At 38.3% G+C, this 16466-nt stretch overlaps 1 protein-coding gene across 3 annotated transcripts in view; it reads right to left on the bottom strand.

The window, feature by feature from the left end:
- osbpl10a (oxysterol binding protein-like 10a) overlaps positions 1-16466 on the bottom strand; it is an 84146-nt gene that overhangs the window by 44284 nt on the left and 23396 nt on the right. For 2 of the 3 annotated variants that reach the window (XM_028461307.1, XM_028461308.1), the window contains exons 3-5: positions 15578-15657; positions 15067-15135; positions 7252-7449 (exon numbers count right to left, since the gene is read on the bottom strand). In XM_028461307.1, the coding sequence (XP_028317108.1) occupies positions 7252-7449; positions 15067-15135; positions 15578-15657 (347 nt within the window). The remainder of the gene's footprint in view (positions 1-7251; positions 7450-15066; positions 15136-15577; positions 15658-16466) is intronic. The other variant, XM_028461310.1, reaches the window with a different exon arrangement.

The raw sequence follows: 16466 nt of genomic DNA on the forward strand, positions 1-16466 counted from the left end.
TTAAGTGGTGCACTTACGTGGTGGAATTGTACTTTAGACATTACTGATCAATAATCATTAAGTGATTCATTTATTGAAAACTTGATTTCATCTCCAATTGTTTATAACTCCTGGTTTAGGTCCAGGTCATTGTTGACTAAGTTTAGCACTCAATTGGTCACTTAAGAACAACTGATTTATAATCATTGTGGCATACTAAATAATTCCACCAGTGTAACAGCATTAGCGTCACCTTTAGGCTGTTCTTAAATGGGTGGAGCACCAAAATCATCACTTAGAAACCACAGATTCTTGATCAGCGTGGTCAAAACAATATTTCAACAAAGGTTGATCGCTGAACTCGAAATGTGATTTAAACTACGATGTAGCGCCGCCTTTAGGTTGTTCTTAAAAGGATTTCGCACCAAGTGCAACGCTTAAGAATGCTATTTCTGTGATCAGACTAAAAAAACTTAAGTATTTGGCACAAAACTGGTTGATGTATTCCAGTGTTTCTCAAATGGGGGTACGTATACCCCTAGGGGTATGCAATGGCACAACAGGGGGCACTTGAGAGAGAGAGTGGAAAATTAACAAATAAGGGCATTCAAAATATGAAGTATTTTTAGCTAAAAATTATAATTATAATTGATTTGAACATAAACTAAAATGACAAGGGTCATTCTTGGTCCCACACCAGGAGATGACTGGAAATGATAGAAACTGTAAAAATAAATCTATTCACGAGACACTAAATACTGTTTAATTTCACTTATTTACAAAGAAAGATACTTTAAAATGTGCCTTAACACTCGTTCATTCCATAATTATGCTTTAATGTTGTTTTTTTAAATAGTATTTTGAGCAAGATGTCATAATCTGGACAAAGGGGGTACTTGGATTCAGAATTAAGAGAACGGGAGTAAAGGGGCAAACAAGTTGGCGAACCAGTGATGTATTCCATTATGTAATTTAAACTGATTTTTGGGGGTAAATCATTAAATCAAGGACTGCCCACTACTGAACGCACCAACAAGATAACTTAAGAATGAGGGTTTAGCAATGGATGCTCTGAAGTTTCCAGCACTCAAACCTTTTGTTCTCAAGATGTGATTTAAGTCTCTGTCAGCTCCCACAATACAAGGACTCACACATGGAGTTGCCTTCATGTGCGACTTCAAATGACTGTTGAAAGCGAGATGACCCTTTGACAAAGAGCTTTTTCCTCTCTGAACTTGGCTTTTCTTGATTATCTGACATTATTTCTCTGGGTGACAGAGAAACTACCTAGACAGTAAATATTTTCAGCCATGCAAATTATCTCTTTGCACAACACTATTAATGAAGCATACATTGGCCAATCTAGTACATGATGGAGTCGTGCTTGTGCCATCCTAATTACATTAAGTCGGTAAGACTTAATTAAAAAAGCAGAGCTGTGGTTTTAAGTGCTTTATGAGGTTCAGACGAGATTGAGATAGAATTTCCAGTGACGCTCTAACAATGTATCATCCTTACATATAAAGAAAGTTGATTAAAGCTTTTTAAATGTCAAATTCGTGAGACCAACTAATACTGACTGAGAGTCAACTACATCGATGTTTATGAACTAAAGACAAAATCGGGATTAAAGACTAAATAAAAGCTGCAGGAAACATTTTTTTTCCATCAAATAAAGATTCAGCGCTTAAAAAAGTTATATAACGTTGAAATTGACACTTAAAAGTTTGTTTTCATAGCCATTGTAAACACTATTTGTAAACATTGTGGGAAAAGTTTGGCGTATTGCATTGTGGGATGTGGAGTCTCAAACACAGACGCATAGAAGAGTTTTTTTTCTTCATTCTTGATTTTTTGGACAAGGAGGACACTAATTTTCCCAGTATGCACCGTGATATAATCTCACTCTTGGAAACTTTCAATTTTGGTCGGAAATGGATCTTTCCGTGTAAATATAAATAATAAACAACCTCTACCTTATTCACACAACTTTCAGACCATGAAAACACCAAAAAAGAGTTTTTGTGAGCAAACGCATCAAATCACTGTCTCAAGGGACAGTTTTAACCTATTATATACTACTATTTTTTCAAGCAATTGATCTTTGATTCATTGATCTATGAGGCCCACACTATGTCTTCAGCTTTTACCAGTGTAAATGTTCAATCTATGAAGCTTGTAAAGTGTTCTCCTTGCTACTCATTAAGGGGTTTACACAAGTCTGCTTTATACCCGTATAAAGCCTCCAGTCATCTCTTAGAGTATAGATGAGCCACTAACTAATAAGTATACAAAAAGATTGTCAACTCATTAAATCGTCCGTAAATAACAAGAATAACAGAGAATAATGGTGGCGTAGTTTGCAAGCGAGACAAGAAGCAATCACATCTTTATCATTGTCGCATTGCAAACCCACAGATGAGCCTAATCTCATCCAATTAATCATTATAAAATAACTGCAGACGGGCTTTTTGAAGAGTGACGGAAAAACAAATCTTCCCCTGGAAGATAAGCCAAAGGCAGTGGATGGGAGTTTGGTGTGGATGTAGATGGAGCAGCAGTTGATGAGCAAAAAATAACCAGAACTGACAGGTCTGGTGACTGAGGCGGGGAGGATTAATGAGGATCAAGTTGGAGCAAAACTAATACAGGATTTTTAGGGGAGAGATTTTTAATCAGCTCACATTGTGCTTGAGACATTTGGACTCCAAAAGCAAGTACCCTCTAATATTTGATTGCTGTTAACACCCCTTCCAATTTATTCAAAATAAAATACCTGGAACACTCACAGAAAATTAAACACAAATTACTTTTTGCAACTTTACTCTTTCTTTGTGGCCCGGAATGGTATGGCCCACAAACACGTTACTGTAACCGAATTGCTTTTATGGGTACTTGTACTTTTTTGTCTATATTTCTAAATCAGTAAGTTTATTACTGATTTAAAAGAAGTAAAGTAATTAGTTACATTTCTACACCTAACCATTACTGAGTAAATTATTATTTTTTGTTTTAAAATGATAAACCAACATTGTGAAACGTAATGCACAGTTCCAAAATAGCATTGAATGGAGGTTATATTATCAATTTTAGAGTAAAATAATTAAGCTTTATTTAGAGCCTGTGATTTTTTTATTTTATTTTGAATTTAATTCATTGGCGCTATTTTAATTAAAAAAAGTAAATTTTGACAAACCTTTTATTTTATACAGATGCCATTGTGGAAAATAAATTAAGTTCCAATTGTGCAAGATTTGGTCTCTTCCTTTTTAAGTTTATACATGAGTACTATTTATTTGAGCTACTTTTTACTTGTACTTGAGTACTTTATATATGACTTACTTGTGCTTGAGTACAATTTAAATCAAGTAACAGTACTACTACTTGAGTAGGATATATCAGTGCTCTTTACACCTCTACTATACTTTCCCTATACTTTTGCATGGGTCGGTGTTTGAGGACCACTGTTTCAAATGATGTTATTGTGCAACCATGTAGCACTTGTTTATCAGATGTTAGTGATTATAAAATGTAATATTTCAGCTGTTGTGTTAAGTAGTATTGTATGGCATTGTTACTGTTTCAGGTGTGATGGAGCTTGGTCAAACTAATTCCTTAAAACAAGTGAATGCTACACTAATGCATATGTAAACCATCTATTCTGATAACCAGGGAGTCTATTATTCATTTTGACGAAGGTTAGATTTTTTTGTGAACTAAAAACAAAGGATTCAATCAGTCTGTTAATAAAGTCAAATAACAGTCCCCTAAGGCTAGATTGTAACCTTTGCAATCTCCATCTATCAACAGGAAAACCCAATGAGCTGCAAAATGAACAAAAATGATCTGAATTTAAAAAAAAAAAAAAAAAAAAAAAAAAAGAGGATAAAATGTCAAGGAGTGTGTGTGTACAGTTGCGAGAGAACTAGAGAACATAGCTGGGTGCTAGCTTGATGCATGTTCAAAAAAAGGCATTTACCATGACAGAGACGTTTCAAATTAAGTGTTGCTTGTGAAGATAACAGCTCCGGATCAAGATCTGCCTTGTCACCAAACTGTGATGTCATTGTAAGATCGACAGAGGACCGCCCTCCTGCTATTTAAGTGATTGTTGTGTGAAAACTCGGACTCTTTTCCAGTTGCATGTGAAGAGGGTCCGCAGCTGTTACCTGAACTAAACCATCCTGTATCCAAACTGGTAATAAACCTTTAAACTTAATTAAAGGTGCAATGTGTAGATTTGCAAGCAATTTCTGCCACCACAAGGTGGCATATTACTGAGTAAAACAGACACATCTGCCATATACGGCCCTGACCACTGAATGTACAGGTGACAATATGCTCTGCTACACCCCGCAAATGTTTTTGGCGGGCCCTGCGGGCCGATGTATATCATCAGCTTTACATGTGTGATGTGTTGATGACTGAAGATGTTTAAGTTGTTTGTTAGTTGTAAACCTCACGGGTAGCGCACCGTTTATCTGTTTGATGGATATTTGTTACCAGAGATGGCCTAGTTCATGGACGGCTCTGCTGTAAATAGGCTTATACTCACCTAACCGGTGGAAAATAAAAACTACAGGTTGGCCGAGCTGGCAAAATGTATTAATGTATATATAACTATGTAGTCTCATATGGCATGACAGCTGACATGTTTTTTAACACTCAACATTTTTTATTTTATTTTAGGAATGACATATTTAAAAGTTGAACATTCTACATATTGCACCTTTAAACAGACTCTAGTTAAGATTTGAATATGTTTGTCAGGTGGCTTCTGAATAACACTTACGTAGAACTGAATTCCTGACACATGCAAGCACCACGGCCAACAATGGTCTACTTTTTACAGTATTTGATCTGTGAATCAAATTTTTACAGCAAAAATTAAATTGAGCACCTAAAAAATGAGTTAAAGCACTAGCAATAACCTGTAACAAAATTGAATGTGAGTGGTGAACCAGTGGTTCCCAACCTTTTTTCGGGTCGTGACCCCATTTTGATATCACAAATGTCCGGCGACCCAAGAGACATTTTTCTTTCTAGAATTAGTTTTTGATCATGTTTATTGAAGTGTGCTATAATCATAGAGTAGCTAAGATTAGTGCACAAAATGACAACAGCGCCACCTCAGATATTTTTATACTGCATTTTATTTCAAATACATTTAGATTTGAGAATGTTTAAGAATAGGATAGAGTTAATATATATATATATATATATATATATATATATATATATATATATATATATATTGTTTTTTTTGATTAATTACTAGACATTTTAGGCGATCCTATTTAAATTCCAGACGATCCCATGTGGGGTCCTGACTCTAAGGGTTACGCACACATGTTGAACTTTTACATGAGCATTTCAAATTCACTTCACAAAATACAATTTACTATCTATTTATGTACATTTTGGAAGAGGTGCTACTGTTAAGGCTAACTGCTACTTCTGCTATCATGCTAAAAGTTACATTTACAACCAAAACACTACAGAGAAGATAATAGGGTTTTTTTCCTTACTTTTTTTACAAAATTAAGTCTAGACAATATTGGAAATGTATGTGAAGCTAGCTGTGACAGCATCAAGAATTAATTAGTTCATTTATTTACCATTTCCTGGTGCGTTTAAGAGCATCCAGTAGTAAAATGTACAGTTCAATATTATCATAATATATAAAAGAACAGGACATGTTGACAATATTTTATCTGTCACTTCAATAAGATGTAGCCCAAAGCCTTAAAAACAATCTGTAAGCACTTGTTTGTACGCAACAAACTATCAGCAGTGATAAAACAGCTGAAATGTTCCCACTTCACCAATACATCGAAGAGATGGCAGAACAATGCAAATGTCTCAGATGAATGCACATGCTGTCACTTTCCCACATCCACGATTTACATTCCCGTATCACGGCCGCACGCTCACATCTCATCCTCATATGTTGATTCATTGACACATTCACAGCACTGACCTGATCCGACAACATACGCTCCAGCAACCATGTTAATTAGTGTGAATGAATGTCTCCAATAAAAATGCCAACAAAGCTATTCTTTACACAGTGAACCAGAGTGAGTAGTGAGTGCGCTGCAGTGGGGGACACGCCTGCCAGAAATATCTGCTGAACTCACTGCACCAGTATCCCACCTGAGACCAGCAGCACGGACACTGGGAGATCCCAAAGGCCACACAACAGGAAACAGAGTCTGCAGCGCAAGTTGAGAACAACGACCGAAGACACAAGTCTACTGACGGACTATAATAGGGCCAACATCACGCAGATGTTTGAGGTTTTTCTGAATGAAAAGTAACAGGGAAGCAGGTTTCTGCAGCTAGACTCTGAGCACAAATAAAACCCAATTAAAGCTGAAGATCTCTATTACAATGTTGCAACCAGGGTTGGGGTCAATTACATTTTTCAGTTACAATTACGTTTTCACTTACCCATGTTCATTTACAATTCAATTACAATTACAGTGACCAGCATTGTTCCCTATTACAATAAATTAAAATGATTTGTAATCCTCAGAAAGTCAATTACAATCACGCTCTCAATTACAAAATTTGTATTACAATTAATCACAATAACTGAGCCTGAAATAAATAACCTAATAAAAGTTAACCTTCCTCTTGTGTTAGCTTTCTGTTAGCATCTCTTATGATAACAGGTCTGAAATCAACTGTAAAATACACTAAAAACTAATATCTATCATCTAATTTCACTCCTATCTATTGGTTACCTTGTTAGGCTTCCTAATCAATGAAAATATAGGTTTTAATATTTTTGGTGTGGGCTTTTTGTGTCAGTATATCCCTCGATTTTGATGTTTTTTAAATGCTAAAATGTGGGAAAGTTTGATATTAAACACATTTTAATAATTGTTCACTACATATGTGTAGAACTGTACATAGAGCTGTAACATGGTTCCCCAGTTTTGTGTTGAAGTATAATTGACAACTTTTCTAGAACTTTAATGGCAAATACAATTACAAAGTCAATTATTTAAACTCAATTACAATATAATTACAGTGACAATAGCAATATATTTTTTAAAATTACAATTGCAATTATAGTTAAAATATATTTTAATTTAATTGTCAATTACAAATATAATTGACCCCAAACCTGCCCAATGCCCATCACTTCCTGGAAGACCCAAAAAGGGAAAGAAAGCTCAGCCTTTTACACCACTTTCAAAAGTCAGAATTCCCAACTGCTCGGGCTGCTGGTTTGGAATGGGATCTACTCTGATGTTAACCCACCTCTTTCACCTCCAGCAGCCGACCCGGGTACTGACTCTTGGCTCGTCGACCTGCAGCCGGAGATTTGTGGTGAGTGATGGTGACGATGTTGCTGGGTGAGGCTGCGTGGCCCAGGTGCCTCTGGGAACCCGGGGATGAGGATGGAGTTAGGTGGGGGAGGAGGGAAAAACTGCGGGTCCGACCAGAGGATGCAGATCCCTGGAGGAGGGGAGGGGGGGAGGGAGGGAGGTGACACAGAGAGAGGGAGGGAGGGGAGAGTTGTGGGGAGTTTCAAATGGGAAATGTAGAGGTTAAGGATCACATCTGACCATTGGAATACTTCTAAAAGAAAAAGAATCTGATTGGAAGCCTTTTCCTACATGTGTACTTTGACGAAGGGTTGATTTAAATAGGAAAGCAAATAATACTGCACATGTGTGGTCTAAAACAAATAATGTGTGCAAATTTCTCATAAAAGCTTTAACAAGTGCTGTTGACAGCTTGATTGCAACAGTAGTACAAGTAGATCACACCAGGGGTTTGATTCAGTTCACAGGCCCAGAGTGTAGACTTTTAACAACTGTACATGAGTCATAGTAAACCTAAGCTACCCAACTCCTGATCCTTCTGTTAACCCATCACTTCTTCAAGCCATCTTTACTTTACTTCCACGGTCCATTAGTCTTCAGCAGTACAGATAGGAGGCATTAAAGGTTAATCTCTCAGATTAGCACATATAATGCCTGGGTATCGTACGAGCGAAGAACAAAAACAAAGAAAAGAATCCACTTCCACAACAGAGCGTTGAGATGAAAACATTTGGCAAAACCCTCAGAGATCTGAGCTGATGACCTTCACTCTTTCAGGAGATGATTTAATACAAAGTAGGCTTAATACAATCAGGATTTTGGGCCGATCACAGTTCACCAATCAGATCATATGAATTCAGGTTGTTTTTTAAGGTAACGACCGAATTCCTTCGGTACTACCTGATACAGATGAGGGAGTGGAAGAGTTGAAGAATTTCTATAACATCTGTTGTCAGATTCTGTGTGTGTGTCCCTTTAACTGCAAATGAATGCCCTAGTCGCTCGACCATGTGCGGAGTGAGGAAGCATGTGTGAACGGAGCAGATCGATTACAGCTGTACGCCGGTTTTAATGATTGACAAAAAAAAAACGTTGCAGCTGTTGAATAAAACCGGAGTCCCATGTTGTGAGTCGCGTTGCCGTTTCCTTTTCACATTCCTTCTGATGTTCTTCTTTCCTTGTGTGAAATGGTCTTCCTGTTTCCCCGATGTATGTGTTATTGCAGGAGTTGCATGGTATTTCATAAATGACATTGAACTTGTTTTCCCCTTTGATTTTGTCTTTGGGGTGTACCAGAAGTTGTTGAAGTTTTGTGTGTGGTTTTATTGCAGTACCATGGTTTTGTTGCTGTCCTGGACTTCTAATGCTTTCTTTGTTTTTTGTTGTTTTTTACCTGTTGTTTCCCTCTGTTGATGGCCCACATGGGGTACTGGAAGCGTGTGAGTGCCGGCTGGATGTGTTGCTCTTCCTGCTGTCTGTCTTCCTCTTCCGTGATGAAGCTGGTCCTTTCGTATAATGTTCTGACTACTGAGAGTTTCGTTCGTTTTATGAAAGGATCACGCAGACTCCTCCCTGTGTACAGGCCGCTGGTGCCTCCTTGGGATTTGGCTGTGGTTCTGGAGGGACTTAAACGTCCTACTTTTGAACCGATGGGAAGTGTGTCCCTGAAGGCGGTGTTGTTGCGGGCTTGGCAGTGCACTCATCTTGCGCTCAGTTACAGGCGATGTGAAGTCCTGGGCGATGTGAAGATGGTGCAGAGGCCCAACCCGGCATTTCTGCCAAAGGTATTGGGCTCTAGTTCTCCTATTGACCTCACGGCCTTCTCTGCACCACAGGGTGAGCAAGAGCCTCATTTGTTGTGTCCGGTGCGTACTGTGCGCGCCTACGTGGATATGACAGGGAGCAATCAGCTCTTCGTCTCCTCGGTTCCCCCCCATAAAGGGAAGCCTGTTTCTAAGCAACGCCTGTTGCAGTGGGTGGCGGAAGCGATTGCTTTGTCTACGAGTCAGGGTCTGCTGTTGCCTGTTGGCTTGAATGCACATTCGACTCTGGGTTTAGCCACATCCTGGACTTTGTTCAGGGGAGTGTCTGTTCAGGATCTTTGTGCTGCGGCGAGTTGGTCCCCGCCCCGCACTTTTGTCCGGTTTTACCGGCTGCATGTCTCCTCTCCTTGCCTGGCACGGGAGGTTCTCCCGTCCTGATCGGAACAGTGCTTGCCCTGCAGGCTGGTGTAACGCGTGATAAGCTTGTCTTCAATACGGGAGCTACCATATCCCATAGTGAGACATCGAAACGAATGTTATGAAAGAGAACTATAGGTTATTTGAATAACCCCGGTTCACGGAGTAATATGAGTGAGATGTCTCACCAGACAGCCCTTCTTGCTGGGTGAGTGAGAAGAGGTTTGCTTATTTAATTTGCGCCATATTCTCCACCCCCTCTACTTATAGTAGGAGGGACTACCTGCAGTGGATGAAAACATTTCACCAGCCAATCAGGATTGGCGTAATGAGATTGGGCTTCTGAGATATGACGCAAAGGCGTATATCCCATAGTGAGACATCTCACTCATATTACTCAGAGAACCGGGGTTATGCAAATACCCTATAAACTCCAATCAACCCAGTAGTCATGTTTTTGGATTGTGGGAGGAAACCGGATTACCAGGAGAAAACCCATGCAAGCAGAACTGCGAGAACATCCAAACTCCACACAGAAAGGACCAAAGCGTCCACCCCAGGGCTTGAACCCAGAACAAGGGAAAAGTTAAATTTGAACAACAAAATAAGGCAAACCTCACCGCTTCAACATAAATCCATTCCGAAATCAAAATTTACATTTAGGTTTAGTTTTGGGTGATCCTCCTCCTCCTGTGAGTCCAAACTCAGGGCAGAGAACACTGATAGTTGCAGCTCACGTGCTCTCCTGACACTAACTGGTGGGAGGACCTGACCCAGTTTGAGACCGAATGGGTAGAAAAGCACAAAGTCCAACAGCTGATCTGTCACCTCCTACACAGCAGTATTTACATGCAGTCAGTCACTCAGCTCTTTAAAGAGTTCGAAGAAAACAGGAATGGTATAAACATAAAGACTTGACTGGTTTAAGGCAGTAAATGGGTAAAACATGTTCCTTGTAAAGTCTTTTTACAGACCAGACAACATTAACACAGGGGAAAGTCACTTATATCCAAAAATAAAAAAAATGATTCTAAAAGAAACATGCTCAACATAATGTTAAAGCTGCTGACAATGATCTATTTTTATCAGAGACCTAGTGTGAGCCTCTCAGATCAATAAATCAAGATAATTTACTCTCAAATGAATGTCAAAGGTAGACATTTCAGCTTGAAAGTTTGTTATCGTCCACTATTAAAAAACGGGTTGTTGACAATTGGTAACAAGACTTTAACTTTGAAAAGGTTTTGTGCATTGCATTGTAGAATATGGAGTCCTGTAGAAGAATGCAAAGACTGCACAGGAGCGGCACAGTTTTTGTTTGTTTTCCCCGTGATATGACTTCACTCCCATTTCGGCAGCAATCGGGAGTGAAAACACTAAAAATGTCACTTTGGCAGCGTTTATTGGGGGCAAACTGAATGAGAACAACTTTTGGATGAAATATAGTTTAAAAATGTGATTTAAGATGCATTTCAAACCTACAAACAATAACCTGACACACACTGAGGCTAAATATCTGCATTGATTCTGTACCTTTGAAAGTTCTGAAAACATTTTAAGTGAGAAAGTGACCAAGTAGAATATCAACATGTGCTCATTTGATCCATAAAACTCACAAAAACACATTTCATGCTGACATTTCAGAGATTTTCGGAGGCCATTGTGCTACTAACTAAACATCCAGTTAAATTCAAAACAAGAGCCCTATTTACAAAAGCGTTAAAAAACTAATGGAAGACAATAAGAGATGCTTTTGTTATGAAAAGGGGATGTTTGATTTTTTTAGCTTGAAGCCGGTCCCAGGACGATTTATGAATGGTACGTTAGTATGTGTAGTACGTTAGTATGAATACTATGTTAGTATCAGTAGTAGGTTAGGATGAATAGTACATTAGAATGAGTAGTACGTTAGTAAGAGTAGTATGTGAGTATGAGTAGTACGCTAGTATGAATAGTATGTTAGTATAAGTAGTAGGCAGTGTTTGGAATAACAGCGTTTAAAATAACAGTGTTATGTAATGGTGTTTGTTTTTCAGTAACGGGGTAATCTAACTAATTACTTTTTACGCTGTTACAACGCTGTTATCGTTACTGAACGTTAAATGCGGTGCGTTACATGCATTGATTAAATAAAATGTTATCCGAAAGCATCCCCGGCTTCTGACTCAGCTGTTGTGAGGAGGTGGGTTAAAAACAAGGTCAGCGATTATGATTGGCTAAGGCGACGTCATGTTTCATGGTAGCCAATCAGAGCCAGTGTTTTTACACATGTGCCAGCAAGAGGAGGCGGGTTAAAAACAAGGTGAGCGATTATGATTGGCTAAGGTGACGTGCCAGCACACGCGACACACACGCACGCACGCACGTCCTGTTCCTACACAGAAATCTAGACACTCCAACTTCAAAAAGTTATGTACAAATTTGTTTTTTTGTACATGTTGTATACCTCCTTTCTGATGGAGGTTTTATTTTATTTATTTCAGCACAAACAATAATAAATCACTGAATAAATAATGATAAATCAGTGAATGATTGAATGTGATGTGATGTGCATTGTTTTTTGGAACTGTGACATATTTCTAGAAGTTTAGGATTCAACTTATGTGTTGAAAATTGTAGAATCGCAATACTTGTAAAATCAGAATCGCAATTTAAATCGAATCGGCACCCAAGAATCAGGATTCAAATCGAATCGGGACAAAAGGGTATCGTCCCAGCCCTATACGTTAGTATAAATAGTAAGTTAGTATGAGTAGTATGTTAGTATGAGTAGTACGTTAGTATGAGTAGTACGTTAGTATGAGTAGTACGTTAGTATGAAATTTCAAACACAGTCCAAGCCTATAGGAAACAGATTTATTCAGTTGCTGATTAGTCTAACATTGGTTGCTTTATGTTGTTTACTTTCCTCAAGTATAAAAACTGCAGTGGGTGAACACATTGTCAACAGCAGCAGATATATTGATGTTCTCAGGGAAATACATAACACAAGAAATATTGTTTGTTTCACAGCTCTTTAAAAAAAACAACTGAAAACCATAATCCATCTCGCAGGAAATGCTCGCATTTATTAAAACACAGTTTTTAAGTACCCTGAAGTGCTACCAGTATTTATAATGGACCAACAATGTTGTAGGTTTGTCACCACGGTTGTAATTAAAGATGAACACATGGGTAGAGCCATCAGATAATGAGTTCATGCCCGTGCTTTTATTGTTATGAGCTCCTGCAGAGTTTTATTGAATTGAGCAAACAGTGACAGTAAACAGATTTAATCTGAGCTAATCAAATCCTATCCTACAGGTTCAATCTTCATCCAAACACCAATGTCACAGACGACAACCTGCAACAGCTTTTCTACCTCAACTGATTCAACACAATGCAAAAGACGCTTTATTTTGAAAGTATCGGCTTTTATCGCATTGTCTTGTCCACATCTCCATTAGGAAGTCTGACTGTGGTTGATCTTAACTTCTCTCGGCCATTGACCATAAGGTCTGCACCAGGGTTGGGGTCGTTTACATTTTTCAAATACAATGACATGTTCAATTACAATTCAATTATGATTACGATAACTGGCATTTTTTCCAATTATCAAATAAATAACAATTATTAATTTTCTCTTGAAAGACAATTACAATTACATTCTCAATTACTAAAGTTTTATTCATATAGCGATGTGATGATTGTATGCGGTTTTGTGTATGCAAGACGTCATTTTAGTATCTTTACATTTACATTGTAGAGCATTTATTACTAGGTACAAGAGTTGGAATTTAGCAATAACTACAAACTCTTTTTACTAGTTACAGTTACATTCACAGTATTGTTACTCTGTACAATTGTATCCTACTTATTCAAAAAAACTTCTATTATATGCCAACTCTAACCTCTAACTCTTCTAACATTACCACCTGAATGAGTGTAAAAATTGTACCAGGATGTAGTGACCAACTGGTGACACGTAGGTGGCAGCAGCGCACCAATGAATGAGAGATCACCCATGATGGGCAGAGCTCAGAGGGAGAGGAAAGGAGTTTACGAGACAGAAAATGGCGCTAGAGAGTTGATGCTGAAGCTCACAGCAGTGCACACTCGACCAGAGCATGTGTGGAACTAAGTGGACTATTGAGAGTGTCGTGATGGTGAAATAAAATGATCAAAAAACGGGGCAAGCGGTGACACTCGGCATGTCCGGGAAGAGGGGGAAGTTGCGTGTGGGGAGACTGACGGGGGAGAGACTTGGAGGACGGCCAAAATACAGTAAGAAATCCATTCAATTCTGACCGAGAAATGCTTCAGTCACTAATAGGTTTTTTCAGAAAAAGACGTTTTTCTCAGCTTTTTGTCACAAACTGGCGGATTGTGTGAAACATGCCTCTATTCAACTGCTGATTACGGAAGAACAAAACAAGCTAGAAACACAAATATTTCAGATTTCAGATTGTCATAGTACAAAATATTCTGTGAGTCTTAAAAAATCAGTGAAAATCATCTAAAACGCCTGGCAATAAGTGTACACCATAGACCAGTTTTGCGTTTAATTACATTGTAAATGAAAGTTTTTACTGAATTTCCATGGTAATTATAATTACAAAGTCAATTATCTGAACTGAATTCCAATTCAATTATGCTTACAACTGTGACAGATTCCTAAAATTACATTATGATTATAAATATGCCATAATTGTAATTAATTATCTATTACACGACTACAACTATAATTGAGTCCAACCCTGGTCATGCCCACAACTCCATAGGGAGTCTCATTGTGGCCATGGACCATAAGCTCTGCACCATAGATGAAGAAACAAACAAAGCTTTTCCTTCACTTTGTTTTTATATTGGACCATCTGGAGGCCTGGATTTTACTCACAGGCGACGGGTTTAAAACTGTGCTGTGGAACAACTTCATGCTCTACTGACACACAAGTATAAGGAGAATATTAGAATACAATCACACCCAAAAACCCATCCTGAATATCGATCAACAGTAGAAATGAGTTTGCTCATATCTATTGAGGGATTTATTCAAAAGCTCATATAGAAAATAAGGTTTTTAATGAAAAATGAATTGTGCGACAGTCTTTCTGCTGCAGCGGTCTGTAATCAGAGCTTCTGCCGCTGGCCGCCTCATCAGCCGCGTTGCAGTGATAATGATCTGAGAGGCAGACAGCGCTGCTCAGAGAGGGATTAAACCACAGCAGTGGATACATTAATAACAGCTGCTGGCGTGAAAATAGACTTACAGCCAGCCAACGGGAACAAAACGGCCACTCAGGGACTGAGTGCAAAGAAAGATGGCCTTGTTTTTCTTTGCATGTCCACTTTTTCTTTCATTTCTCTGAGTGCTTTTCTCATCATGGCTTAGCAAAGTAAGTGCAGCCTCAAGTGCTCAGATGCAACACACTGAATTAGTGAAATGATAATGTGGTACTGTGGTGAGGTGTTGTGGTTATTTACACACAGGTAGATAAAAAGGGGTGTCGGTGAAGGACTTGACAGGAAGTTCATTTTTTGACCTTTAAGGGTGAAAATGTGTGTGTGTTTGTGTGTTGGTGGCTCACCTGCACCTCCTGACCTGTCGCGACTCGGTCTGCACCGAGGTGTTCATCTGAGCTCTTTAACTTCCTCACCTGAGACAAATACAGACAAACTGAAGGTTAGAAAAGACGTGTGAAGGGCGCAGTGAGGCTGAAATGTATATGCTCATTTCTTCACGTGTTTGTGAGCCTGAAGTCAAACTTAACTCAACTTTATTTATGTGTCTCAACACAAAGCTCTTAATTAAATATTTGGAAACGTTTTCAATCCGGTGTAGAATTCTAAAACAACAGATTCTTTCCTTTACGCACAAAAAAAGCCTGAGAAACAAACAGAAGGTCATAGACTGACAAAGTGTTATTCATGCATGAGTTTTAATCTGTTGAAGGCCAGAAACTTGAACCCTGCTCTTTATGAACCTGACCAGTGGTCACTGATATGACTGATATGGAAAATGTGTTCTTTTAAAGACAAACAGAGAGAAGAACAGTTATATCCTATGTTATACTGTAACACTCTCAGTGTGTGTTTTACCTTGGCGCTGCTGTCCGAGTGACGCCTGGCACATGCTTGGAGCTGACTGATCCAAAATTGCTGCTCTTTGGCATCAGATGCTAGAAAAAACACACACCATAAAGCAAAAATGATCATGCTGCTCTCAACTTTTAGCAATATTTATTGAATTAATGTCATTTTCATGCATTAGTACTAGGGGTGTTGAAAAAAAATCGATTCGGCCAAATATCGCGATATTACATTGCGCAATGCATCCATATCAATTTCTTTTTTAATTTTTTTTTTTTAACCTTTATTTAACCAGGAAAGTCTTTTCCACTGCAGGAGACATTGTAACTGCACAAAGAAGTGCGCTGAAACCTGGACATGTTGACCAGCTTGTGTTTTTTCAATCAAATCTAAAAAGAAAGTACTAACTTTCTGCATTTATTTGTTGTTCTAGGCATATACCTCAGTTAAGTTGCACTAAAGTCAAAGTTGGTTTAAAAGCCACAGGCAGATTGTATGTTATTTTTTTATTTGAAGTTGTTGGCACATGGCATGTTAAAGCCAATGTTTTGAGTGTAAAATATGCTAATAAAATATATTTCATACATAATGTTTTCATGAAGGTGTATACATTTACAGATTAGTTGTTTCCTAAATCATATTAAAAAAAAAAAAATGCAATAATCGCCTTACACTTTAATATCGGGAAATATCATATTGTATTGTGACCTATGCATCGGGATACGAATCATATCGCCAGATGCCAGGCAATACACACCGCCGATTAGTACCGTAGACTTGACTTTGTCTTCTTGACTTTGTTTGTTTTTCCTCAAATTATGTTGTAATTCTAATGAAGATAATTCAGTTTTTTGATGACAATTTTGCAACAAAAGGACATTCCAATTCCATCACTGTT

Source organism: Gouania willdenowi, chromosome 11 (genome assembly GCF_900634775.1).
Source record: "Gouania willdenowi chromosome 11, fGouWil2.1, whole genome shotgun sequence".
Taxonomy (NCBI): Eukaryota; Metazoa; Chordata; class Actinopteri; order Blenniiformes; family Gobiesocidae; genus Gouania; species Gouania willdenowi.